Below are 27,839 nucleotides of genomic sequence, written 5' to 3' on the forward strand. Positions count from 1 at the left end.
CCTACACCACAGCCACAGCAACTCAGGATCCGAGCCGTGTCTGCAACCTACACCACAGCTCATGGCAATGCCGGATCCCTAACCCACTGAGCAAGGCCAGGGATCGAACCCACAACCTCATGGTTCCTAATCAGATTCGTTAACCACTGAGCCACAATGGGAACTCCATCCTTTCATCATTCTTCATTTTGTTTTTTTCTGCCGTTCATTTGAAGTTATCTATTTAGTTTTTCAATAAGTAATGCATTTGTTAAGAATCAAAAAGCAAAAGACTGGAGTTCCTATCATGGCTCAGCAGGTTAAGAACCTGACATAGTTTCCACGAGGATGTGGGTTTGATCCCTGGCCTCGCTCAGTGGATTAAGGATCCAGCATTGCTGCAAGCTTCAGGATCGGTTGCAGATGCCACTCGGATCCTGCATTGCTGTGGCTGTAGCACAGGCCATCAGCTGCAGCTCCGATTCAACCTCTAACCTGGGAATTTCCATGTGCTAAAGATGTAGCCAAAACAAACAAAAAAATTAAAAGATATAAAAAGTCTCAGAGTTCCTGTCATGGCTCAGCAGAAACGAATCTGACTAGTATCCATGAGGACACAGGTTCAATCCCTGGCCTTGCTCAGTTAAGGCTCCGGCGTTGCTGTGGCTGTGGTATAGGCCAGCAGCTGTAGCTCCGATTAGACTCTTAGCCTGTGAACCTCCATATGCTGTGGGTGTGGCCCTAAAAAGACAAAAAAAAAGTCTTTTAACTCCTCCATCTCCCATCCAATTCCTACCTACCCGTGGTAAGCAATTACTGCCACTGATATCTTGTGTACTTTCAGGGATTATTTTTATGCATATGCAAACAGATATACATATTCTTTTACTTTTTAACATGATAATAGCATACTCCCCACATTGTTCTGTGCGTTGCTTGTTTCACTTAACAATATATCTTGGAGATATTTCCCTAACACACCATAAAGAGTTTCCTCAATCTTTTTTACAGCTACAATAAATTTTTATTCTATAGTTGAGCTATAATTCATCTAACCAGTCTCATAAGGATGAACTTTTAGGTGGATTCCAATCTTTTGTCATTACAAACAATGTTGTAGTGAATTCACTTGAACTTTTATTATTTTCCATTTATGTGAGTGTATCTGGAAGATAAATTCCATATGGCTTCTTTTCTAGCCTCTGAATGTTTTGGTTGATTTGGGGGGACTATTCCCAAATTGTGCACATCTTTCTTAAATTAGGGAAACCAAAATTGTGCACAGTACTCTAAGAATAATCTTCCCAGTGATGCATATAGCAAGATTGTCTTTCCCTCTTTTGTTCTTGCAAATCAGATCTGCCAAAATTGTAAGCCAATTTTTAAAAATGGCACAACAACTGTGCTAAAAAAATGAAGTTTATTAAAAATAATGACCTTGGAGTTCCCTTGGTGGTACAGCAGGTGGGGCATGGCACTGTCACTGATGTGGCTCAGGTTCACTCTCTGGCCCTGGAACTTCTACATGCCTCAGACTCAGCCGAAAAAAAAAAAAAAAAGACCTAACAACGCTGAAGAATATTAAATATCCAAGCACCATGATTTATTTCCAGTTATTTGACTACTTCCCTTGCACATTTTTTTTCCATTTTAATACATGTACTTTGTTTTGGTTTCTTTCTTTCTTTTTTTTTTTTTTTTTTTTTTTTTTTGTCTTTTTGCCTTTTCCAGGGCCACTCCTGTGGCATATGGAGGTTCCCAGGCTAGGGGTCTAATTGGAGCTGTAGCCACCAGCCTACGCTAGCCAGAGCCACAGCAACGAAGGATCTGAGCTGCGTCTGCAGCCTACACCACAGCTCACGGCAACACTGGGTCCTTAACCCACTGAGCAAGGCCAGGGATCGAACCCTCAAGCTCATGGTTCCTAGGCAGATTCATTAACCCCTGCGCCATGACGGGAACTCCCTGGTTTCTTATCTTAGTGAAAGGATGTTTTTTTTTGGTTTTTGTTTTTGTCTTTTCTAGGGCCACACCTGCGGCATATGGAGGGTCCCAGGCTAGGAGTCAAATCAGAGCTGAAGCCGCTAGCCTACACCACAGCCACAGCAACGTGGGATCTGAGATGCACCTGTAACCTACACCACAGCTCACGGCAACACCGGATCCTTAACCCGGTGAGCCAAGCCAGGAATCGAACCTTCAACCTCACGGTTCCTAGTCAGATTTGTTAACCACTGAGCCACGACGGGAACTCCTGGAAGGGTTTGATTAAGGTCAAGTCTGCCCCACACACCACAATGAAAGCAATTATGAACAAGTGGTAGAACTGGAAAATATTATTTTAGCTGTCAAGTGTGTATGATGACTAACTGTTCTGATTTAAAATATTTCATCTCATTATCTGATCATATGCCTTACCTTTAGAAAATATAGTTGCCACACAAATATAGAACATCTTTGGCTCAGGAATTTGGTAACTAGAGGCTGTGAGGGTTTCAGGCATCAGTAACTGCTTAAGAATCTCCAGTTTTCTTTAACTTTGGTTAATACTCGGTGATTCAAAGTGACCTAGTAATAAGGAGATATAGCCACTTACTCTGAGAAAATTTTGAGGTATTTACTAAGCATACACAAACCAAATGGCACTGCATTCCTTTTTGATAAGAACTGAACTTAAATAATGGAAGGCCACAAACAATCTTCAAACTTCCCTTTAACTAATTGTCTCACCATGATTTTCTCTTACTTTTTTTTTTTTCTTTTCTTTCCTTACTCCCAAATCTCCTTGTGCCAGAATTTCTCAAGCAGCAGTAAAATTGACTTTTTAAAAAACATCAGGAGGAGTTCCCATCGTGGCTCAGTGGTTAACGAATCCGACTAGGAACCATGAGGTTGCTGGTTCGGTCCCTGGCCTTGCTCAGTGGGTTGACGATCCGGCGTTGCCATGAGCTGTGGTGTAGGTCGAAGACGCAGCTCGGATCCTGAGTTGCTGTGGCTCTGGCACAGGCCGGTGGCTACAGCTCCGATTAGACCCCTAGCCTGGGAACCTCCATATGCTACGGGTGCGGCCCAAAGAAATAGCAAAACACACACACACACACACACACACAAAAATCAGGAGTTCCTGTTGTGGCTCAGTGGTAATGAACCCTACTAGTATCCACGAGGATGCAGTTCCATCCCTGGCCTTGCTCAGTGGGTTAAAGATCCGGCCTTGCCATAAGCTGTGGTGGAGGTCACAGATGCGGCTTGGATCCTGGGTTACTGTGGCTGTGGCTGGCAGCTGCAGCTCTGATTCGAACCCTACCCCAGCCTGGGAAATTCCTTGTGCCAAAAGTGTGGCCCTAAAAAAGTACCCCCCACACCCCCCCCAAAAAAAAGCCTTTGCATTTCTTCAAAGGAATGTCACAAAAGCGGGTGAGCAGTTTGAGGAACTAGGAGGTCCCGGAAACACATAAAGTAGATGATGATCAAAGAGCTGACTTTGATTTTTGTTACACACTTCTGAACTCAGATTAGAATCGACATATAGCTGACTGATAGAAAACAGCAGAATGCAGAACTGAACACCCCAAATTTTTTTTAAAGAACAAAGTCATGGCTCAGTGGTTAACAAATCTGACCAGGAACCATGAGGTTGCAGGTTCGATCCCTGGCCTCGCTCGGGTTGCCGTGAGCTATGGTGTAGGTCGTAGATGAGGCTTGGATCTCGCGTTGCTGTGGCTCTGGCATAGGCTGGGGGCTACAGCTCCAATTAGGTGGGGCCCTAGAAAAGACAAAAAAAAAAAAAAAAGCAAAATAGTATGATGAAAAATGAGAAAGCCATTCTTTAGCTTTGCTGAAAGTTACGAATCTTAAGGTGTTCCCTTGTGGCTCAGCAGGTTAAGGATCTGACTGAAAGTTACGAATCTTAAGGTGTTCCCTTGTGGCTCAGCAGGTTAAGGATCTGACGTTGTCATTGCTGTGGCTCTGGTTACAGCTGTGGCACGGAATCTAACCCCAGCTCCAGAACTTCTGAATACCTCAGGCAAGGCCAAAAAAGAAAAAAGAAAATCCTGAGATCAATCCCACAACTTCACGGATCCTAGTCGGGTTCAATAACCACTGAGCCAAGAAGGGAACTCCCTAGTTGTACCAAAGTGAACCACTTCTCACAGGCTCTTCATTTAGGGACAAGCTCTTCTTCTTCAGCTTCACCCTTAGATTTTTTTTTCCATTTGCATCTCAAAGGAAAAAATTTTTTTCTCACATGACCCCAACACCATTGCCACATCTAACAAATTTAACAAAACCTCTCAAGGTGAGTCTTTATTTCATACCATTTTACCATGGCAATGTAATTTACTGTGTGACTATCAGCAAAGGACAGGTGGCGCAACCCTGGTTTTTGCAAAAGTTCTATAAATCTCAGGCTGAGCAACAGCTGAAGCGGTGATGGTGGAGTGAGTCATCACAGGGCACTTTGTCTTGTCTGCAACCCATCCGCCCAAAAGGGAGAAGACCTGGAGATCTACTACAGTAGATCTGGAAACAACTCAAGCCTTCAGCAGCCTCCATCCTGTAAAATGGCATGAGGGATTTAAAAGCTGATTTAGACTGTGTTTCTGGACTGCTGGATGCACAACCCTTTTTATCTCAAAATAGTACAGACATCATCAAAAGTCCCTGTAGGGCAGGCATCCAGGAGCTGTTTTGAATCCTGCTGACTGTGCTTTTGAGGAGATGTGCCAGAAAATGGGATCAGGAACAACCTATAAAAAGTTAGTAGAGGAGTTTCCGACGTGGCTCAGTGGTTGACGAACCTGACTAGTATCCATGAGGTTGCGGGTTTGATCCCTGGCTTTGCTCAGTGGGTTAAGGATCTGGTGTTGCCATGAGCTGTGGTGTAGGTCACTGACACAGCTCTGATCTGGCATCGCTGTGGCTGTGGTGTAGGCTGGCAGCTGCAGCTCTGATTGGACCCCTAGCCTGGGAACCTCCATATGCTGCGGGTGTGGCCCTAAAAAGACAAAAGACAATAAAAAAAAAAAGTTAATAGAGAGAGCTACATGAAGGCACCTCCAGAATTTGGATACCAGATCACCTTTTGAGAATAAAACTACTGAGAGTTAGCACATATTTATTATCAAGCAGCCATTTGTGGAAGGAAGAATGTTGTGAGTGAAAACATTGGAAACAACTCATTTCCAACAAAACAGTAAAATATTTGGTGGCATTTTAGCGTTATGCATCTGATCTAGTACTTAGGAGAGACAATTTTGGAAAGAGGCAGACCTGAGTTCACATCCTCGTTTCCATCTATTTTCTATGTAAACTGGAACAAATTATCTAGTCTCTCTAAGCCTTGGAGAGTTGTTAGACTAAATTAAAAACTAAATAAATAATTTTCAACTTCTCATATACCTTGATACTGGAAAGGATGTTCCCTAAATAGCTAGTATAAGTATTCTCCTCTCCTAAAAGCAGTAACCCCATTGTTGGTTGATGTATTGTCTTCTAGTTCTGCATGGTGATTTCTTTTGAGTTTGGTTACCTTATGATTGTACTTTGAGGGTTCTGATAAGATGGGATTTCTGACCTGCAAAACAGTGGACTATCATGTGACCCAGAAATTCTACATTTAAATATACACCCAAGAGAAAAAAAAATATAGGTCCACACTAAAATTTGTACACAAATATCCATAAAATTATTATTTATAATAGTCCCAAAGTGGAAACAAGTATCCATCAACTGATGAATGAATGAATGAAATGTGATCTATCCATGTAATAGAATATTATCAGGCACTGGCAGGAAAAGAAGCACTGATATTGCAGCAACCTGGTTTGCTGAAGCTTGAAGACACGATGCTTAGAGAAGGAAAGCCAGTCGTAAAAGACCACATATTTTATGATTCCATCTATATGAAGGGTCTAAAGAAGGCAAATCTATAGATCCAGAAAGTAAACTAGTGCTTTCCTAAAGATGGGAGGAGGAGGGTGGGGGAAATGGGGACTGACCACAAATGAGTACAGTGATTCTTTTTAGTGTAATGAAAATGCTCCAAAATTGATTGTAGTGGAGTTTATGGTGTGGCACAGTGGCATTGGCAGTGTCTCTGGAGCGCTGGGATGCAGGTTTGACTCTTAGCCTGGCACAGTGGGTTAAGGATTGGTATTGTCCCTGCTGTGGCCTGAGTCACTGCTATGGCACAGGTTCAATCCCTAGCCCAGGAACTTCCACATGCTGCAAGCTGGCCCCAAACAACAACAATAACAACAACAACACCACCTCTTGCCAAAAAAAAACAACAAAAAAACCCCCAAAAAACCCAAACAGAACAAAACAACAAAAAACAGAAATAGCCCTTGAAGTCCCACCAAGCCCCTCTTACCTTGTGAGGCTCCACCTGAAAAGCTAGCTGGGCTCACTCTCTGACAGTTGAAACAACAGGCAAACGTTGTCAACAGAAGCCAAAGAAAAGAATACGGCCTATTAGCTTGTTCTACAGCTTACCTTCAACTCAAAGGTTTTTCAGGTAATTTAAAGCTGAGAGGTTTCATAACTCCTTAATCAACATCTGTTCAATGATGCACCAAATAACAACTAGAGAACCAAAATAAGGATCCTAGGGGGGCCAGCTGGCAAGGAGGAAAAGATGAAATTTGTAGCTAACTTGGCAGTAAGAGCCAAACCAAACTGAAGGTTGAGAAATAAAGTAATGGACATTGTCTATTGCCTAATTCTCCCCAATTCTTCCTTCCTATTTGATTTTCATTCAGTTGTCACCCCTCCTCCACTCCCCCCCCCAACTCTGTGAGGTCCTGGTCGACTTAAGATACTCAGCACGTTTTATTTTACCGCTCTTATCTCCACCTCCAATCCAGGTATTCATGCAGGAAGGGTGGGTGACCTCAGTTGTTTGACCAGAGACTCTCAGGACTCTTGTCGGGAAGGCTGGGGCAGAAGCTGTATTTTCTGCTGGACGATTTCCTGCGCAGACATAGGACAGAATGCAAAACTGTCAAGATGCCTTGGTGTTAGCCTGTGTCTGAAGCTGCCAGATGAGGAGGACCAAGAAGATGCCAGATGAGGAGCAGATGAGGAGGACCAGCTCAGAGATATGAGCTGCAGCCCTGATTGCAATCATGCCCCATCTTTGCATTTTCACCTCTGGATTTTCCCAGTTCCATAAGCCGGTAAATGCTATTTTTTTGTTTAAGCCATACTGAGGAGACATTTCTATTATAAACATAAACACAAAAACATAAAAAGGAGATAATTCTAATAAATTCTAAGCTCATATCTAAACTTCATATTTATTAGGATGCTTCAGACAATACCTGGCATGTAGTGAGTGCTATGTAAGTGTTAGTTATAGTTATTATTATTGATAGATGTGTTAGTATTATGAAACGGAGAAGATAATAATGGCTAATTTATATACTTAACAAGGCATGTTAATAAGACAAAGGAAAACAAAAAAGAAAGGCATCATGCCTCCCTTCTTTGTAAAAGTAACATACATCCAATATAAAAAAATGTGAAAAACACAGAAATATATTAAGAAGAATCTTAAAATCATTTATAATCCCACTCTCTAGAAAAAAAAATTTTCTTCCAGGCTATTTTAACTATGTAATTGAAATTATTCTTTTTTTTGGAGTTCCTATTGTGGCTCATCAGTAATGAACCCGACTAGTATCCATGAGGACGCAGGTTCGATCCCTGGCCTCGCCCAGTGCGTTAATGATCCAGCGTTGCCATGAGTTGTGAGGTAGATCTCAGACATGGCTTGGATCTGGTGTTGCTTTGGCTGTGGCGTAGGCCAGCAGCTACAGCTCTGAGTTGACCCCTAGCCTGGGAACTTCCATATGCTATGGGTGCAGCCCTAAAAAAGACAAAAAAAAAAAAAAAAAGAGAGAGAGAGAGAAGAAAAAAAATTTTTAAATAGAATTATTCTTTTTATTTTTTTTCTTTTCTCAGCCACACCTGCAGCATATGGAAGTTCCTGGGCTAGGAGTCAAATTGGACCTGCAGTTGCTGGCCTATGCCACAGCCTGAGGCAATGCCAGATCCCTAACCCACTGATGGAGGCCAAAGATTGAACCCACGTGCTCACAGACACTGTGTCGGATTCTTAACCCACTGAGCCGCAACAGGAGCTCCTGAAATTATTCTATATATACAACTTTCCATTCTCTGCTTTCAAAAAATTTACCATATCGCTTAAGTATTTTTCCATAATTTCTTTTTCTGTTCCTTTTTTTTTTTTTTTTTTTTTTTTAAGGGCTGCACCTGTGGCTTGTGGAAGTTCCCAAGCTAGGGGTGGAATTAGAGCTGCAGCTGCCAGCCTACACCACAGCCACAGCAAGGCAGGATGCAACCTGCATCTGTGACCTACACCATAGCTCACAGAACCTTTGAGTGGCCAGGGATCAAACAAGTGTCCTCATGGATACCAGTTGGGTTCGTTACCACTGAGCCACAACGTGAACTTCTAAAGAGACTTTTTTTTATATGTTTTGTGTTTTTTTTTTCTTCTTTATGGTCACACCTGTGGCATGTGGAAGTTCCCAGGCTAAGGTTCGAATTGGAGCTGCAGCTGCCTGCCTATGCCACAGCCGCAGCAACATAGGATCTGAGCCGTATCTGTGAACCACAGTGCACCTTGTAGCACAACTGGGTTCCTTAACCCACTGAGGAAGCCAGGGATCGAACCTGCATCCTCATGGATATCAGTTGGGTTCTTAATCTGCTGAGCCACAAAGGGAACTCCTATTTTCATTTTGGATTATTTTCCTAGGATGGAGTCCTTGAAATGAAATAAATGAAACTTGCAAGGTTCTTTTGAACATGAAATGAGATAATGGATACAAAAGACATTGGAAAATTGAAAAGCACTATATGAATATGAACAACTATAGTAATATCATTATCTCTTCCCCTAAACTCACTCCTCCTCCTGAATTCTCTATTTTGCTGAATTGCGCTAGCAAGATTACCACCACCATAAACAGCCATCCACAATTACCTACTGTCTTGTACGGAGCACTTATTATGTGCTATGCATTGGGCTAAACACGTAAGCACTTTATCCATTATTCCATTTAGTCCTTGTCAGATCCTTGCTAAAAAGATGATATTATTCTATTTTGCAAAGAGAATTCTGAGCTTTGATGAAATGAAACCATTTAAGGTCATACAACCAGAAACTGTAGAGCAGGGATTTGAATCTTAAAATTCATCTGAGTCTAAAGTCCCCGCTCTAACCACTTGCTATCTACTATTAGGCCCTGCCTTTTCCCCAGTGTGCACTGCTTCTGCGTCCCACAAGTCACTGAATGGGGCACTTTCTGACCCCTGTGTTGCTCTCCTCTGCATTTCTACTTCTTCTGCCTTCGTTGTGTCTTCTCTGGGTGATTTCAATAGTCTCCTGGTCCGATGAATCCCCAATCTGTCTTCCTGCTGACAGTGATCTTCCTAAAATGCAAATCTGACCATCATTTAGTGGTTCCTCATATCTGTCAAGATAAAGATCAAAATCTTCAGTAAGCACCCTTATTTCTCACAAACCTGCTTCTCTCTGTTGCTCCCATGTGGTGTCATGACATTTCATGCTTCCCTGTCTATGCCCAGACTAATGCCACAGCTGTCTTCTTTGTCCAGGTGACTCTTACCTTTTTTAACTCAGTTAAAGCATCTTCTTTGGGAAGTTTTCCCTGTTATCATCACAGTTTCTGCCGTGGAACAAATAGCCTTTATTTATTAAGCAAATTGAGAACAAGAAGCATACCTTATGTCAGTTTATATCCCAAGGAAAGGAAATAGCATGCAGAAGGTTCTAAATAAATACCCGCCAAATGATTTTTTTTTTTTTTTTTTTTAGGGCCTAGCTGTGGCATATGAAAGTTCCTGGGCTAGGGGTCAATTTGGAGACAGCTGAGGTCTATGTCAAAACCCCAGCAACCCCATATTCGAGCCACATCTGTGACCTACTCCACAGCTTGCAGCAATGCTGGATCTTTAACCTACTGATGGAGGCCAGGGATTGAACCCTTATCCTCATAGACACTGTCCAGTTCTTAACCTGCTAAGCTACAGTGGGAAAGCCTATTTTTTTTTTTATTAAAGTATAGTTGATTGGAGTTCCCTTGTGGCTCAGTGGTTAACGAATCTGACTAGGAACCATGAGGTTGTGGGTTTTATCCCTGGCCTTGCTCAGTGGGTTAAGGATCTGGCATTGCCGTGAGCTGTGGTGTAGGTTGCAGATGAGGCTCGGATCCCGCGTTGCTGTGGCTCTGGCGTAGGCCAGCAGCTACAGCTCGGATTCGACCCCTAGCCTGGGAACCTCCATATGCCGTGGGAGTGGCCTTTGAAAAGGCAAAAAGGCAAAAAGACCAAAAAAAAAAAAGACAAAAAGACAAAATTTCTAATCATAAAAATGTGAGCTCCTGCATCCTTCCTTCCATTATGGCTATTACAGAAAGGACTTTTGTACAGGGTAGGAACATAACCCAAATATATTCAAACTTTGATTTGGGGCTTCTAAAGCTGAGTAATTTCACATCCGCCTTTCTGAAAACAAGCACCATGAAGAAATCACCAACAATAAGAATTTTTAGTGCAAGCACTTCCCAGCACTGAGGTTGTTATCATCATTATATATTTTCTTCACTGAAGGCAGAGGAAATCACTCAAAGAACCAAACAAGAACACTAAAAAAAGAAAAAAAATGTGGCATCATTATGGGCAGCTGACAAAATAGCCATGGCATAGAGACAGAACAGCCCAAGTACAAGGGATGAGATGACTCCTTTCAAAGGAAGACTCAGGGACAACAACAAATGAACGAAGATAAACAGACAGGGCCACAGGCAATAACTTCTCCGAAAGTGATGTGCAGCCAGAGACAGGTTTTCTGGAGAGCTAATGAAGCTAATCAAACTACAGGACCTCTCTTTGGCCCCAGTCTCCTTCGAGGGGCCAGCAGTACACTACAAAATCTTAACGTTTGTCTTTACGAGGACACCCAAGATTGTGTAAGTTTTAAACCTTACAGAACTCGTTTGCTTCAAGCCTGTAACCAGTTTAGCAACAAAACAAAATGTAGCATATGTGTAGTGTGTTTAAAATTATTTTTCAAGCACTGAATTTCAGCCACACCTACATACCCAGATGGTAATCAGTTAAATCAATATTATCTTTGAAAACAAAAGATGTTTACGTGACTACTCTAGGGCCAGATTCTTTCTTAGGTCTAGACCCTGCTCTGGCATTACTGAATTTGGGTGCCCTGTACTATTTTTGTCTTTTTGACTTGTTTTGAAAACTTTAGACCAGTAGGAGGTATAAGAAAGGCTTTATAAAATATTTAAATCTGACTTACCTACTCATGGGGCAAAGGTGAAAATCCTGTAAAGTTAAACCTGTTGTTTGCAGAGTGTACCTCTGAGAAGTTATTCCACCTGTTCAACATCAGTGGCAGAGGGAACAGAGAAGCCTTCTAAGCAAAGGAAGAATATGGGCCAGCTAGGAAATTTTCTAATTCCTCTTGAGTCACATTTTGGCTTTTCTATTTATTAATAGAAGTATGATTTTACAGAATATCACAAAGCTCCATTAAAATGCAAGCAAAAAGAATGGCCAGCCATTGATACATTGTCCATGTATCCACTGAAGGACTTAGTAGACTAATGTTTTATGATAGCTGGTAGGGAGTTAAGTTAAAAAGATGTGAGTGGGAAGACCTTCAGTCTCTTGAGTTACACAAACCAAGACTCAGTTTCCTTCTCTGCTGGATATTGGTTTCATTTGCGGGTAAGTTATTTAACCTCTCTGAGCCTTGGTTTCCTCATTGGCAAAATGAGGATAATACGCATCTTACAAATCTAAAAATTCTGTTAGGTTATCAGGTTCTCCCCTTCCCCAGGGGCTTCTTATCAATGACAAACAGCAGTAGCAACAACAACAAAACTCTCCACCCCAAAAGAGCAGCTCCATGAACTCTACTAGAAAACAAAAGAATCATAATAATACACATTTGTGTCAGTTTAATGTATTAGTTGGAAAACTAAAACACTGGTAGTTTTAAATGCTACTCCATTTTTTGAAATTTTGTTTTACTAGTCTATGATATTCAAGAATCAAGCTCTTAAAAGTATTAGTGGATTAGAATTCCCCGGAGAGCTTTAAATAGATAGATAGATAGATAGATCGATCGATCGATCGATCTATATATGGAATCCCTTATGTCACCTTAGCCGTAATGGTTCAAAATTTCTGAGGTAGGAGCTCAGAATTTTTTACAAAAGTTCTTGGCGTTCCCATTGTGGCACAGCTGAAATGAATCCAACAAGTATACATGAGGATGCAGGTTTGATCCCTGGCTTCGATCAGTGGGTTGCGGATCAGGTGTTGCTGTGAGCTGCAATGTAGGTTGCAGACGTGGCTCTGACCTGATGTTGCTGCAGCTGTAGCGTAGGCTGGCAGCTGTAGCTCTGATTCAGCCCCTAGCCTGGGAACTTCCAAATGCCACACCTGCAGCCCTAAAAAGCAAAAGCAGAAGCAAACAAACAAACAAACAAACCTCCAAAAAACCCACAAGTTAAAAATCTTGATTTAGGAACACTACTGGATTTACTTCACCTGCTAGGTGTTGGATGAATAAGTGTCAAATGGATGAGTAGATGCTGCTCATATAAAGATACATTTAGGGACATAAATTACTTTTTTCCCCTAACAATGAAATGTACACATTGTAAGTGTACATGAAAGATAACTCTTTTAGGAGAAAAACTGAAATTTTTTTTTTTTTTTTTCTTTTTAGGGCTGCACTCACAGCGTATGGAAGGAAGTTCCCAGGCTAGGGGTCAAATCTTAGCTGCAGCTGCCAGCCTTTGCCACAGTCACAGCAATGCCAGATCCCAGCTGTGTCTGCAACCTACACCACAGCTTACAGCAACACCATCCTCATGGATACTAGTCAGATTTGTAACCTGCTGAGTCACAAGGGGAACACCTGAAAGCCTCATTCTTAAGAAGAGAGGAAAGGAGTTCCCATCGTGGCACAACAGAAACGAATCCAACTAGCAACCATGAGGTTTGGGGTTCCATCCCTGGCCTCACTCAGTGGGTTGAGGATCTGGCATTGCCATGAGCTGTGGTGTAGGTTGCAGACACGGCTCGGATCCCACATTGCTGTGGATGTGGTATAGGCCCACAGCTGTAGCTCTGATTAGACCCCTAACTGCCTGGGAACTTCCATATGCCGTGAGTGTGGCCCTAAAATGCAAAAAAAAAGAGAGAGAGAGAGAGAGAAGAGAAAAAGGAGATTATTTTAGGCCGTTTAACTTTTTTGCACAAAGGGTAATATTTTGGTCACTGACATAAGCATATTTGGGATGAAAAATTATTGTTTGAGAATTACAAGACTAGGTATGCTCCTGTGTCAATAAAAAGAGACTATTTCTTTTTTGGCCAAGCCCATGGCACATGGAAGTTCCCAAGCCAGGAATGGAACTCAAGCCACAGCAGCAAGCTGAGTCACTGCACTGTCAATGCCAGATTCTCAACCCAATGTGCCACATGGGATCTCCGAGAGGAACATTTTAAAGTCAAGCACGTTGAGGAATTCCCTTTGTGGCTCAGCAGGTTAAGAACCCGACATAGTCTCTGTGAGGATGACAGTTTGATCCCTGGCCTTGCTCAGTTGCTGCAAACTGCAGTTTAAGTCACAAATGAGGCTCAGATCTGTTGTGGCTGTGGCTGTGGCGTAGGCCAGCAGCTGCAGCTCCGATTCAACCCCTAGCCTGGGAACAACTATATGCTCAGGCTCAGCCCTAAAAAGAAAAAAAAAAAAAATCAAGAACAGTGATGAAAAGAGCAACAAACTTTTATTAATGATCCACCAGTGACCCCCAAAATGCAAGTAAACTCCTGTTAGAACTGAAATAACTTTAGATAGAAAGACTCCTAAATGAAGTTTTTGTGCAGCGGAAATGAATCTGACTGAGAACCATGAGGTTGTGGGTTTAATCCCTGGCCTCGTTCTGTGGGTTAAGGATCTGGCATTGCTGTGGCTGTGGTGTGGATTAGATCCCTAGCCTGGAAACCTCCATAGGCCTTGGGTGCCCCTAAAAAGACAAAAGACAAAGAAAAGAGAAGAAAAGAAAAACTCCTAAGTCATTTGTCTATATTTCCTTATCCTTTCCCATATTAGAGCTCAGCCTTGTCCCCAAAAGCATGAATATTGAGGCCACTGCTCTGAACCAGGGAATTTCACTTGCTTTCCTCTTTGCATTTAGATTCATAGACATTTAGATGTTCCTGTCTTCAAGTCTCAGATTTTGTGGGGAAGGAAACAAAAGGTACCAGACAGTCTGGAGGACTCATACAAGGATCCACAACAAAAGTAGGACTCTCACAGACACTTGATACTGCTTCCATGCATATTTTCACAGAAACTTACACTTCATGCTTTTTAGTATCATACATTCATTTTTCATTGCATCACACAAATTGGTGAAGACAGGCTTTATTTTTTTTTTTTTTGAGGACTGCACCTCCGGCATATGGAAGTTTCTGGGCCAGGGGTTGAGTTGGAGCTGCAGCTGCTGTCCTACATCACAGCCACAGCAACGCCGGATCTGAGCCTCATCTGTGAACTTCACCTCAGCTTATGGCCATGTCAGTTTCTTAACTCACTGAACAAGGCCACGGATCCAACCCACATCCTCATGGACACTAGTTGGGTTCTTAACCCACCGAGCCACAACAGAAACTCTTATAAGACAGGTTTTTAATATTCACGCTTGTTAAGGAAGGAAAGACAATTCAAATGATGAAGGCTTACCCATAGTGACTCAGCTGCACTAGTCAGTTCCGGCTGCCATAATCCAGTACAACAGACTGGGTGCCTTAAACAACAGAAATTTCTTTCTTGGTTCTGGAGGCTGGCAAGTCCTACAGCGTGGTGCTGGCCAACCTGGTGTCCCATGCTGAGGACACTTTTCCTGATCTCACTATGTCCTCACATGGGGTGGGGGTGGGATGGGGGTGGGGAAAGAAAGCAAACTCTCTGGTCTCTTATTATAAGAGCACTAATCCCCTTTGAGGGCCCTTACCCTCAAGACGTCATCTAATCCTAATTACCTCCCAAAGGCCCCATCTCTGACTACCAACCTACTGGGGGCCAGGGCTGCAACATAGGTGAATGCTGGGGACGACACAATTCAGTCCAAAGCAGCAGCTGAACTAGGACCAGTGCCACAGAAGTGGTTTCAGTGATGCTTCACAAATGTGTGATGGGGTATGGAGGGTGAGATAACCTGCAGTATGACATATATCCATATCTTGTCAGTGGCACAAGGGCTATGGAAATAACCAGGGGAACAAGTGCCATAATGGGGAACAGCACTCTGGGGATTCAGAAACAGATGGCTACCTCCAAGCGAGCACAGGAAGATGAAAATGTTTTCATCGGGTAAATGTTGGAGCGAGGACAGTGCAGGCATGGGAACGCTCTGTAGTGGAAAGGTGCGGGCTGCTTTTGGGCAGCGGGGTAGATAGAGCTGTTCAATCACAAGAACGGGCATGCCACGCAGAGGCTGGAAAATGCAGCGTTCTCCTCACCGTGTGCTCTGTGGACACTGCCTCTTCCTTTTTAGAGACTCTGGTCTCTATTTATTTGGAAACTAGCAAGGACTCTGCAGGGGGTGGTCCATAAATCACGAGGCTATTGAAAGGAAACAAAGCCAGAGGCGCCCCAGCCCTGGCCAGGCCTTGGCAGCTGAGGACCAGAGCAGCTGAATGTTTCCTGAAGTGGAAAAGCAGTGGAGCAAAAAGGCAGAGGGAAGCAGGTCTCTTGCTAGTCATCTTAGACTGAAGAAAGAAAAATGCTTTTTTCCTAAAACACACGAGGAAGGCGACCTTGGGCTTTGAGGTCCTTGCCCAGCTGGTCTGCAGTAGGAGGACGCCATCCTAGGTTCGAGTCGCCCCTGGGAAGGAAGGGTAAGGATGAGGCCTAAGGAACAGAGGTCAAAAGCCTGGAAACACTGCGGGGGCGGAGCCCTTCAAGGAGCGACAAAAGGGCGAAGTCGGCTCCTCGCGCTGGAAAGGGGCGCGCCCTGCTCAGGGTCGAAGCGGAGGAAAGCTGCCTCATGGCAGCCCTTCCTCAGCCCAAGAGGAGGGCCTTCAGCAACCTTGCCTGGCCTCGGAACAATTCATCCTGGTTTTTAAAATCCTGTTTTTAATAAAAGATTTTCAGAACCAAAAAGAGGGCGGTACCCAAAGGAATCTGGAAAATACCCCGCAGGGGCGGGGGAGCGGGGCGTGCCCTTATCAGGCGGCAGCAGGCGAAGACACGGGCGCAGTGCGGACGGATAACTGTGCCGCGACGCTGGAGCCCGAGGCGCGCCCCCGACTGGAACCGAACCTCGGCCTCCCTTCCACCCACCCGCGCACACCCCCGCGCTCCGGGGGCTGTAGGGTCTAGGCTGGGGCGGGGCGTCAGCGGCCGAGGGGCGGGGTCTTGTGGGGGTGCGCGGCAGGGGCGGTGGGGTGCGGGCTTTTCCGTCCCCTGATTGGGTCTGGGCTGAACAAGGGGCGGGGTCTTGGGGCGGTTCTGCGGGCCAGCATTGGGCTTCGGAAATGGAGGGCGTGGGTTTGTGAAGTCAGTTCCGGTTGGTGTAAAACCCCCGGGGCGGCGGCGAACTGGCTTCAGTTGCTTCAGGGTCGCGGTAGGGAGAGCTTCGGACGTCGAGGGTGCGATTTTTGAGAGCCGACCGCAAGTGGGACCCGGCGAGGGATGGCGGCCACCCGGACCGCGGCCGCAGCTGCCACGGGCAAATTCCTCCTCTTATTGCTGCTCGGGCTGTCGGCTCCCGCTGCGGCGCTGGCCGGCTACATTGAGGTGGGGACCGGGCGAGCGCCTGAACCCTTTCTCCTGCGCCCGCCAAGCGAGTGCGGCCTGCGGGTCCGAGCCAGGGGCGCGGGGCGCGGGGAGGTGGGGGTGGTCCGGCGCTGCGGCGGTTCTGGCGCGCCTCCCGCGCCCGCCCCTGCTTGGCGCAGTGCTTAGCCCTCGAGGTCGGGCTGCCTCTGCCGCCGCAGAGGCCAAATGAAAGGCATCGAGGTTGCGGGGGGCGGCGGGCCGCCTTGGCCTCCCCAGCTCCCATCCCTCCTGCAGCGCTGCCCCATCCTCTTGGGACCCCGCGCGGCTTAGATCCCTCACCCGCCCTCCCCCGGGATCACGCGAGCCTCTGCCGTGCGCCCCGCGGTGGCCCGCAGCCCCGGACCCAGTGCGGCTGGACTCGCTCCGGGCGCGGCCGCGCAGACCCCAACCCGGGCTGGAGCAGGCAGTGCGCTCCCCGCGCGGTCTTGGGGTTTCCCACCGGGAAGCGGTGGATGCGGCCTTTGTTGGCGAGGTGGGCCGAGCGGCGGAGATGCGGGCGCCTGGGAAGTGCGGCTGTGCCCAGGCGAGCGCCTCTCGGACTGCACCGAAGCAGGCTACTGTCCCCCGCAGCGGGTGTGCCCTCTGCTTCTGTATGCCCCTCTACCCAGATCCTCCGCCCTGGCATCGGGCCTTCGGGAGAAATTGTTAAATATAGCTGTTTGCCTGCATCTAATAAACAAGGGGACCCCCACCCCCCCTTGCTGTTGGTGTTGCTCCCTTATGTGGTGGGTTTCGGCGAGTAGGGACGGTTCTCGTTTTACGTTGTAAAAAGTCTTTGGTTTAATCTTACTTTTTTAGTATAAGTAGTTTTTCTGCAACTGATAATCCCGTAGACATCTTTGTGTCGCAAGGTGCTTAAGTGTCTGGGTTCCAGGGTGACTCGCTGGGGTGCGTGGGTCTGCGGCGTGGCCTGGACATTGCCGCTTCATAGAAACCTTTCTGTTCCTGAGGGAGACGTGGGGCTTTATTTTTACTTGCCTTCTCCAAATAGTGCGTGAACTGTCGGACTGGAATGCGTTTCTGGTGTAGTTCATTTCCCCTCTTCACTCTTTTAAAAATTGCAGTGGATTTCTGCGTATTTGGCTAATTGCACAGGGAAGTGAGACTGGATTTGATTACCTGGGCATTGACTGACAGTAAAGACTTTGACTTATAAAAACCCCAAGTTAGAATATATTCTTCAGCAGCGTGTTTAAATATTTGCACCATCAGAATAAATCTAATCAAGAACAAACCTCCATGGAACGGCTTAAAACGTTTGTATGCATCAAAGCTTTGATTCTTTAGGGGAGAAAAAAAGTTCAGTTTTAAGTAGAATTACGGTTCATATAGGCATGCTTTTAGATTAGGATTTTTTGTGTTTTCCACGCAATTCTTATATTTATATCTGATTCCCTATATAGTGTTGCAGGGAAGTGAGCTAGATCAGTGGATGGGAGGGGGAGGAAAAAGGATTGTGTACGGAACATAGAATTTAACTCTCAAGTCAGGGTGTCAGAAACGATTGTTCACTTTTTTGCCTCACTTCCCGGGGTGGGGGTGGGGTGGGGGTGGTATGAGTAACTTCAGGTGCTAGTGAATTCACTATAAAGGCTTCTTCAGTTTCAAAGGACATCTTCCTCTCCGGTTTAAGCAGAATATTAACACTTGTGTGCCCGCAGATAAAGAGAAATTAACAGTATCAGAATAGGTGTTGTGTATTAAATTTGGTTATTACCCATGTCATTGTTCAGTTGAAAAGTCTGGCTAGGCAGAAAGTAGGAATTAGACATTTCTCTAAAATGGTTTTTTTCATGCTGTTTTATGAAACTTCTCTTCTTTGGAACTGTTTTTTTGCCCACACTTGCTAAATTATCTTTCACGTGGTTTTTCCTTTTGTCCAGCAGGCAGAACTTCCCTCATATGTCTATAATTTGATGTGGCTTCTTTGCTTTCAGGCAAATGACTGCTGCCTTGATTTAGATGAGAATGACCTAAATCAGGATTCTCTTTGGGCTGGTCCTTATTGAGATTAGCCCAAGGGATTCTAGCCAAATCCCTGATCAAATTGCTTGGCACAGAATTATTGATTGGCAAATCTTAAGTGTTGCTTGGTGTTGACTGAATTAATCTCTTACACCTGTTTAAAAAGGAAAAAAAAAAAATCTCGGTACTCAGGGTCACTTCCTCTGTTCAATCCGAGACAAGTTCTTTTGTGGGCCTTGCTCCCATTTGGGTTTCTCAGATAGTATTTGTGCGGAAATTCTGCACTCTGTATGGTAGACATTGAGGCTTCTGAGAGCCAGAACTTCATTCTATCATATTTTAAAGTAAGTGGGCTCTTTGCTAGCCAATGTCCAGGAAACCCAAAGTGTGCCAACAGAGGCAGAGGGTCAGGAAACTTTGTGTTGTTATTTCTCAGTGGTGGTAGAGGTATTTCTCAGTGGTAGAGTCTGATTATGACCAGGAAAGATAATCAGTGCTTCTGAGAGGACCATCAGTCTTTATCTTATCATAACTATGTGAAAAATCGTTTGATAAATGCGATGTGCTAAATTTTAGCGATCAAGGTCCTCCTTTGGAGGTGTTTGTTTCATCTAAAGCTGGGCTGTCTCAGAGCCTAGCCATTTGAAGTGTGGCTATTGTGATTGAGGAATGAATTTTTCCATTTAATTTAATTTTAATTTACATTTCAAACCAAATACTCAATTCAGTGACTGGAAAACTGTTAACTATGTTTGAAACAACGTGGTTTGTGAATCTACTTGTTAAACTACATTTTATGAAATCCTAATTCGGAGCAAAGATTTCCTGTGAAAATTTAGCATCTGAATTGAAATGTACTGTGGATGTAAAATACACACTACATTTTGAAAACTGAGTATGGAAAAAATTTGTGAAATAACTCATTTATAATTTTTTATTGACTACTTTGAAATGATAATATTTTACATGGCTAAGTAAAATATATTAAAATTAATTTCACCTGCTCTAATTTTAATGTGTCTACTAGAAAAAACAACATATGACTCACATTTTTACTGGACAGTGCTAATTTCTTACTTTAGGTTGGTGCTGCCTGAGTGTTTTTATTAGCACAATTTTTGAATATGGTGCTATTTTTCCCCCCAGTAAAGCCTTGCTTGAAGTTGGTCTAGTATGATCTTAAGAACAGTTTGAATATTTTTCCTGTTACTTTTTTCAATTAAATTTTTTCTCTAGAAAAAATTTCAAGCTTACAAAAATTGCAAAAGTTGTGCAAACAACTCTTATACCCTTTACCCAGATTCATCAATTTAACATTCCCCCTATTCAGCATTTGCTTCATTCATTTTGTTATAATATATATTTTTTTGCTGAACTGTTTTGAGAGTAAGGTGCATACATCATGCCCCTCTGCCCCTGAAAATCTCAGTGTTTCCTAAGAACCAAGGATATTGTCCTGTATTACCTCAGTACAGTGATTAGCTTAAGGAAATTTGACTTTGATGCAGTACTTTGGTCAGGGCTACTGTCTGTATTCCATTTTGTCAGGTGAACTAGTGATGACCTTTATAGCATTTGAAGATATGTTTTTTTCTTTTCTAAGTTAAAGAGCTTTAGAATACTTGGCAATAGTACCTGAAGGGTTAATTTTTTCCCAAATATAAAAATCATAGTTTTAACTTTTCTGGTATCTTTCTGACTCTGGAAAAATCAAATCTTAAAAACCTTTCAAGATTCTTTAATTATTACTTACTCTTTACTGAATTCTCAGGATTTCACATTTTCTTTTTTTTAAATGATTTTTTTTCCCCATTATAGCTGTCAGTTTTCTACTGTACAGCAAGGTGACCCAGTCACCATGTTTTCTTTTTAAAATAACAGAAGAAAAATTAGATAGTGGCGCATATTTACTGTAAAAAAATAAACATGCATGTAAACAATAAGTGAAAAATAATCTGAAAATCATGTTATCCAGGGAAACCTCACTGTAAACATTTTAGTGGTATATATGCTTCTAGAGCTATCAGGTACATACATCTTATTAAAGTGACACATACTGCATATTGAAGCTGTTACTTAACAGTTATTATTTTTAATTATCCTAAAATGGATTACTGAAAGAAAATAGTTTTCTGTGTGATTAAAACGTAGAGAAAAATTTTTGTGCAGTAATTGTAGAGTCTAGTGGAGGGAGGCCATTGGAGAATTTGAAATCGACCATAATCCAATTTTCATGAGTTGTTTTTTTAGCGAGATAAACTAGATTACCTTGGCTCTTAATTAAATTTAGTATAGTGTACCTTGATTTATGGCCTAAGATGGAAAGTGAACCATGGAGGCGCATTCAAATAGGAGTGAGCTCCAGTCCTTTGTATCAAGTACAGCTATTAACTACTTCTCACTGAGAGAAATTGTCTTACATAAGTATCATGGAGACTTTTTAAATGAAATCTTTTTAATCGTAACTGTATTTTTAAAATATGATTTTCCATTCATTATTCATCCCACTAGTGATGCTAAACAGTGCAGTAATAAAAGCAGATACGTGTAGTGCCCTTTCCTTTGCAAAATGCACCTGCCTGTGATCACCATGCCCCACCCCGCAGAGCTTCTCATTGAGGGCATCTGGGATTCGCAGCATCACAGGCTCCCCAGGTGATTCTTAGGTGCAGGTAGAGAAAAACAAGCTCCAGCAAACAAAAAAGCACAGCAGAAACGAATTTGACTAGGAACTGTGAGGTTGCATACATTATCTTATATAAGCCTCCCAAGCCTGGTGAAGTGTAGGGATTGTTACCTGCACCCAAAAAGAGAGTGAGGAGAGACCTAGGGTTGATGGTCTGCCACAGGGCCAGTGTAAGAATCGTCTGTCTGTCCTCCCCTGAGTCTGTCCCTCTTTCATCTACATGAGGGTGTTTCATAATGTCTCTCTTTTGGTTGCAGATTTCATTTTACTCCTGTCTGCCTATTTTCTCCACTACCAAGAAGCCTGATTAGAATATTTTCTTTAAAAGAAATGAAGTTCATAGACGTACTAGATTGTGAATCAATATATGCCAAACTGCTAACAGTGATTATCTTTGAAGGCTGTAATTACAGGAGACATTGCCTTTTTACATTTTCCATGGATTTTGAGAAGCATCTAATGCGTTTTTATATAATACACATGCTTTTTTTTTTTTTTTTTTTAAGTAGCAAGCTTATTTTTACCTTTGTGTTCTGACACAGGAACTTTTAGAGAAGAAATGGTGACCATCTGTGGGGTGTCTTAGCAAAATCAGCTTTCAGATTACCTGAAAGAGGAAAGATTACTGGCACCAGGTTTACAACCGTTGGCCTAGTTGATAGACTAGTAGGAGGAGGCTGGCATAGTCACCAATATGACTGGAATAAGATTGTGCTCCGAGAGTTCCCACCGTGGCACAGCAGAAACGAATTTGACTAGGAACTGTGAGGTTGCAGGTTCGATCCTTGGCCTCACTCAGTGGGTTAAGGATCTGGCATTGCTATGAGCTGTTGGTGTAGGTCACAGATGTGGCTTGGATCTGATGTGGCTATAGCATAGGCTGGCACCTGTGGCTTCGATTGGACCCCTAGCTTGAGAACCTCCATGTGCTGTGGGTGCAGCCCTAAAAAGCAAAAAAAAAAAAAAAAAAAAAGATTGCAGGCCAGAAAAAAGTCAGTCATCATTCGGAATGGGGCACCAGTGGCAAGGGTTAATTGAGCAACTTAGCACAGCCTTTTCTACTTTGCTTTCCTATGCCTGACTCCTCTTCTGGTGGCAGAGTAGTGGTTGCAGTTTCAGAGCACATGCTCTGATAAGATAACATCCAGGGGGATGTGGGGCTTTCTCAAAGCCCATCAGCACAAGACCCCTCAAGTCTTACTGGACAGAATTATACCAGGTGCTTCCAGCCAAACCAGACATGGGCAGGAACATGGTAGTGCTGTGGTAGGCTTGGGTTCTGTGAGAAAAGAGAGCTGTGGAGGTCCTTTTGTGGCTCGGTGGTTAACGAATCTGACTGGCATCCATGAGGATGCAGGTTCGATCCCTGGCCTTGCTCAGAGGGTTAAGGATCCAGCATTGCCGTGAGCTGTGGTGTAAGTTGCAGATATGGCTCAGATCCTGCATTAGTGTGGCTGTGGCAGCTCTGATTAGACCCTTAGTCTGGGAACCTCCATATGTCTTGGGTGTGGCCCTAAAAAGCCAAAGAAAGAAAGAAAAAAAAAAAAAGAGGGCTATGAACGCTGGGTGGATAACAACCTAATATCTGCTACAAAGGCATTCTCCATTTGGGAGGTTATATAGCTGGGCTGGCTGAAAAGAAAAAGAGCTAATTTGTTCTTACGTAAATTATCTGCGAGTTCAAAGTTTGCTGGTGAAACTGAGACATCGAAGGAACCTCTCACACAGTTTATTAGGATCTTGGCATTTCCTTTTGAGAGATATTGCCATCCAGAGCAGAATGGCTGGAAATGGAGCTGTGTGTGAAGATTTATAAAGGAGGTATTTAGCCTAGAGAAGAAGAAAACATGGGTTTTCAAGTTATTCGTGAAGAACATAAGCAGTTTCAGATTTTCCCATGTTGGCTCTGGAAGGCTAAATAGATCACTTGCCTAGGCTGAAGCAGAGTTTTTACCTGGAGAAATGAGTCAGTAAGAGTGTAAGCCAGTAAATGACCCAGTAAAGAGTGTAGGATCTTTTATTACCGTATTTGTGAATATTACCAATGTACTACAGTAAATACATAGAAGATACTCATATCCACCATGCAGTTTTGTTAAATTTTAACACTTCTCATATTTGCTTTGTCTTTTTTGTTGTTGTTGTTAGGAACGAAAACATTACAGAGAAATAAAACATTGTAATAGAAAGGTCTCCCTTGAACTTTCCCCCATGTCATTTAACCTTCCTTTCCGGAAATAACTTGAATTGGGAAATCAGCATTCCCATTCATGTTTTCATGCTGAGAAAGACCTCTTTCATCTCTTTGGATTCCAGAGAAACTTGCCCAGGCTCTTAGAGTTGTAATAAAAATTTACTTACCAGTGCAGAGTGCTAATTGGTTACATTAGGGTGATTTTAAAAGGTAAAAATGCTAAGAAGTTTGAACTGAAAGTAAGGATAGCTGGTGCTCATGAAGGTGCCAAGCTTACAAGGCACCATTGCAGCCCTCCCCACCCACATCCTAAACCCTTGAAGTATTTTTGAGCTTTTTAAAATTTAAACACACAAAGGAAAAGCATTTATAGTTCCCTGTAGTTTCACAGAACAGATACTTGTGTAACCACTGCCAAGGTCAAGAAATAGATCATTCCTCTCCCCCCAGTAACCATTACCCTGACTTTTATAGTGATTATATCTTGGCTTTTCTCCTTTATAGTTTTACCACCCAAGCATTCATCCTTAAACTCTGCAGTTTAGTTTAGTTTTGTTTTGTTTTTTTTTTCCTGTTTTCTAGCTTTATATAAATGGAATTCTTCAGTATGTATTCTTAAGTATCCCGCCCTCTCATTCTCACTGAACGTGTTCTTAGGGTCTTTTGTATCAGAGCATAGCTGAGGCTCACTTGTTTCCCTGACTGTATAGTATTCAGTGTCTGAAGAAGCCACAATTTGTTCTGCTGTTGATGGACATTTGGAATGTTTCCAGTTTGAGATTCTTGAAATAATACTATCCTCTCTGCCACTTGCCTTTTCACTCTCTTCTTATATCTTTAGAAGTTCTTAGTCAGTAAAGATATTGATATCTTTAAAAGTTCTTAATTTTATTTTTGGCCACGTCCGTGGCATGGGGAAGTTTCTGGGCCAGGGATTGTACCTGTGCCATAGGAGTGACAACTCAGATCCTGGATCCATTGAGCCACCAGGGAACTCAAAGAAGCTAATTTTAATGTCTAATTTATCAGGTTTTTTTTTTATTTTTATTTTTTAATTGTGGTAGATGCTTTTTGTGTCCCATGTGAGAAGTATTCCTCACCCTGAGGACATAGTTATTCTCCTATGTTGTCTAAGGAGCCTTTTGTTTTGCTGGTCACATTTGGAGCTACAGTCTACCTTGAATCAATTGTTGTTTAGAAGTGAGGTGTTGGTCTTCTTATTTTTATCTTTTCTCTATGGTCATCCAGCTTGTACCATTTATTGTCAAGATCTCCTTTCCCTTCTGTTCTCCCATGCCACGTTTGTTGTGAATTAATACCTCTGTCTGGGTGAGTCTATTTCTGGGCTCCTCTAATCCATTGATCCCTGTACCAAGTCCACACTGTCTTACCGACTGTGCTTTATATAATAAGCCTTTATAACTACCACAGCAAGCCCTTCTACTTTGGTTGTCTTCAATAGTGTCTTGACTATTTAACCTTTTTCTTTAAGATACCTATTTCCCTCATTTAACCAAAAACAACTTGTTGGAATTTAGATTCAGATTGCACTGAGTATGTAGTTCAGTAGAGAAAATGGACGTTTTTCTAATACTGAGTCTTCCAATCCAAAAACATGACATATACCTTTATTAGGTCCTCTGTAATTACCCTCAGTGTTTTATAGCTTTTTGCATGGAGAGCTCGTACATCTTATGTTAGATTTATTTGTAGATATTTGATTGTCTTTAATCTTATAAATGGCATCTTAAAACTATAGTTGTCATTTTGTTGTGGTTGTAAAAATGGCAGTTGATGTTTTCAAGTTGGTTATGTATTCTCCAATCTTGCTAAACTTGTTTACTAATTCTAATGATTTATAATTCTGAAAATTTTAGAGTATATTCTGTGAATTGTGACAGTTTTCTTTCTTTCTGATCCTTGTAGCTCTTCTTTATTTTTCTTGCTTTATTGCACTGTCTAGGACTCTAGTGAAATGTTCACGAGAAGTGGTAATAGCTAGTATCTTTATTTGACTCCTAATCAATACAGAACTGTATTTCATCATTCATATGATACCAGTTGCTTGTTTTTTTTTTTTGTGGATACCATACCTTTTATCAGATTAAGGAAGAGCTCTTTGGAAGCTGTCTTGTGGCAGAGCAGGTTAAGGATCCTGTGTTGTCACTGCAGTGGTTGGGGTCCCTGTTGTGGCATGGGTTTGATCCCTCGCCCAGGAACTTCCACCTACCGTGGGCTTGGCCAAAAAAAGGGAAGAACTTTTTTATTCAAAGATTCCTGTCATGAATGAATGTTGAATTTTTTCCAAACATTTCTTTTTCCAACTATTAGATAATCACGTGATTTTTTTCTCTTTAATTTTGATACTGTGAAATATATTAATTGACTCTAAATTTGTAAGCAACTTTGCATTCCTGAAATAAAGAAAACAATTTACTTATTTTTTGGATTAGATTTGCTAAAATTTTTTCTTCAGAATGTTTGCCTTAATGCTCAAAAGTCTGTTTGACCTGTAATTTTTCTTTTATAACATACTTATCAGATTTTGGCTTTAAAATTGCTGGCCTCAAAAGGAGTTGAGGAGAGACAGAACATCACCTCTCTTTTTTTTAATTCCCTGGCATTAAGGTTGGCATATGTTTATTTAATATTTGTATAAAACTTACCAATTAATCTATCTGGAGTTTTCTGGTGGTAAAGTTTCTTATTATGGATTCAGTTTATTTACTAGTTGTAGGATTATTGATATCTTCTTGTGTGAGTTTGGTTAGGTTTCTCTGGTTATTTCATTTGACTTTTTAAATTGATATTATTTGAATGATTGAAGTTGTTCATAATGTGTACTGTCAGTAGAAACTGCAATGATGTCTCTTTTTTTCATTCCTGACTTTGTTTTGTTTTTTTTTGTTGTTTTTTTTTTTTTTTTTTGTCTTTTTGCTATTTCTTGAGCCGCTCCCGTGGCATATGGAGGTTCCCAGGCTAGGGGTCGAATCAGAGCTGTGGCCACCGGCCTACGCCAGAGCCACAGCAACTCGGGATCCGAGCCGCGTCTGCAACCTACACCAAAGCTCACGGCAACGCCGGATCGTCAACCCACTGAGCAAGGGCAGGGACCGAACCCGCAACCTTATGGTTCCTAGTCGGATTCGTTAACCACTGCGCCACGACGGGAACTCCCTGTTTTGTGTTTTTTTTAAGTCAGCCAAATGTTTTTAAATAATTGATTTTGGGTTTTGTCTGTCCTCTCAATTGTATGTTTATTTTCCATTTTATTACTTTATGTTCATTATTATTTCTTTGTACTTTTCATAGGTTTTATTTGTTCTTTTTCTAGTTGGTTGAGATGACTGCTTAATTCAGTTTTTTCCTTTTCTAATGTGTTTATTTAAAGCTATAAATTTTCCTCTGAACTGGGCTTTAGCTGCATTTCACAAGTGTTTTTTTTTTTTTTTTTAGCTTTCTATTTAATTATTTTTAAAAAATGCGATATAGTTGAGTATAACATTGTATAAGTTTAAGGTGTACAGTGGGTTGATTTGATACATTTATATGTTATGATGTATTTGCTACTGTAGCATTGCTACTGATATCTCTATCAAACATAACTCCTTTCTTTTTGGCTGAGCAATTAAGATCTAATCTTTTAGCAACTTTGGAGTTTATAATACAGTATAATTGACTAATCATTATGCTGAGCCACTAGATCTCCATAACTTACCTACTATTTGGAAATTTGTACCCTTTAACACAACATACAAGTTTTGATACATATTTTCATTATCATTCAAGTAAAAAAAAATGGATTTTCCATTATGATTTTATTTTTTAACCCATGGGTAATTTGGAAGTATATTGCTCCAAAATTTGGGAGATTATCTGAGTTTTTTGTTTGTTTTGTTTTGGTTTTTGCTGTTGATTTCTAAGTTAAACTGTATTGTGGTGAAAGGATTAGTCTCTATTATTTCACTTTTTTTTTTTTTTTTAATTTGTTGAGACTTGCTTTATGACCCAGTTTATGGTAAAAATTTTCATTGCTTGCATGGAGAGAATATTATACTGTAGTTGTCACTTCCAGTGTTTTA

At 42.2% G+C, this 27,839-nt stretch overlaps 1 protein-coding gene across 5 annotated transcripts in view; it reads left to right on the plus strand.

Moving 5' to 3' along the window:
• The first annotated feature begins 16,682 nt into the window (after positions 1–16,682).
• The window catches only part of APLP2 (amyloid beta precursor like protein 2), a 72,935-nt gene continuing 61,778 nt past the window's right edge, over positions 16,683–27,839 (plus strand). For all 5 annotated transcript variants that reach the window (XR_014815568.1, XM_021063157.2, XM_021063158.2 and 2 more), the window contains exon 1: positions 16,683–16,873. Coding sequence is in view for 4 of the 5 variants with exons in the window: in XM_021063157.2 (XP_020918816.1) it covers positions 16,769–16,873 (105 nt within the window). In the remaining variant the exon portion in view is untranslated. The remainder of the gene's footprint in view (positions 16,874–27,839) is intronic.

This window comes from Sus scrofa, chromosome 9 (genome assembly GCF_054392235.1).
Source record: "Sus scrofa isolate SSC_HxYL_T2T_F1_AM1 chromosome 9, Sscrofa_HxYL_maternal_Yorkshire_Landrace_v2.0, whole genome shotgun sequence".
Classification (NCBI taxonomy): domain Eukaryota; kingdom Metazoa; phylum Chordata; class Mammalia; order Artiodactyla; family Suidae; genus Sus; species Sus scrofa.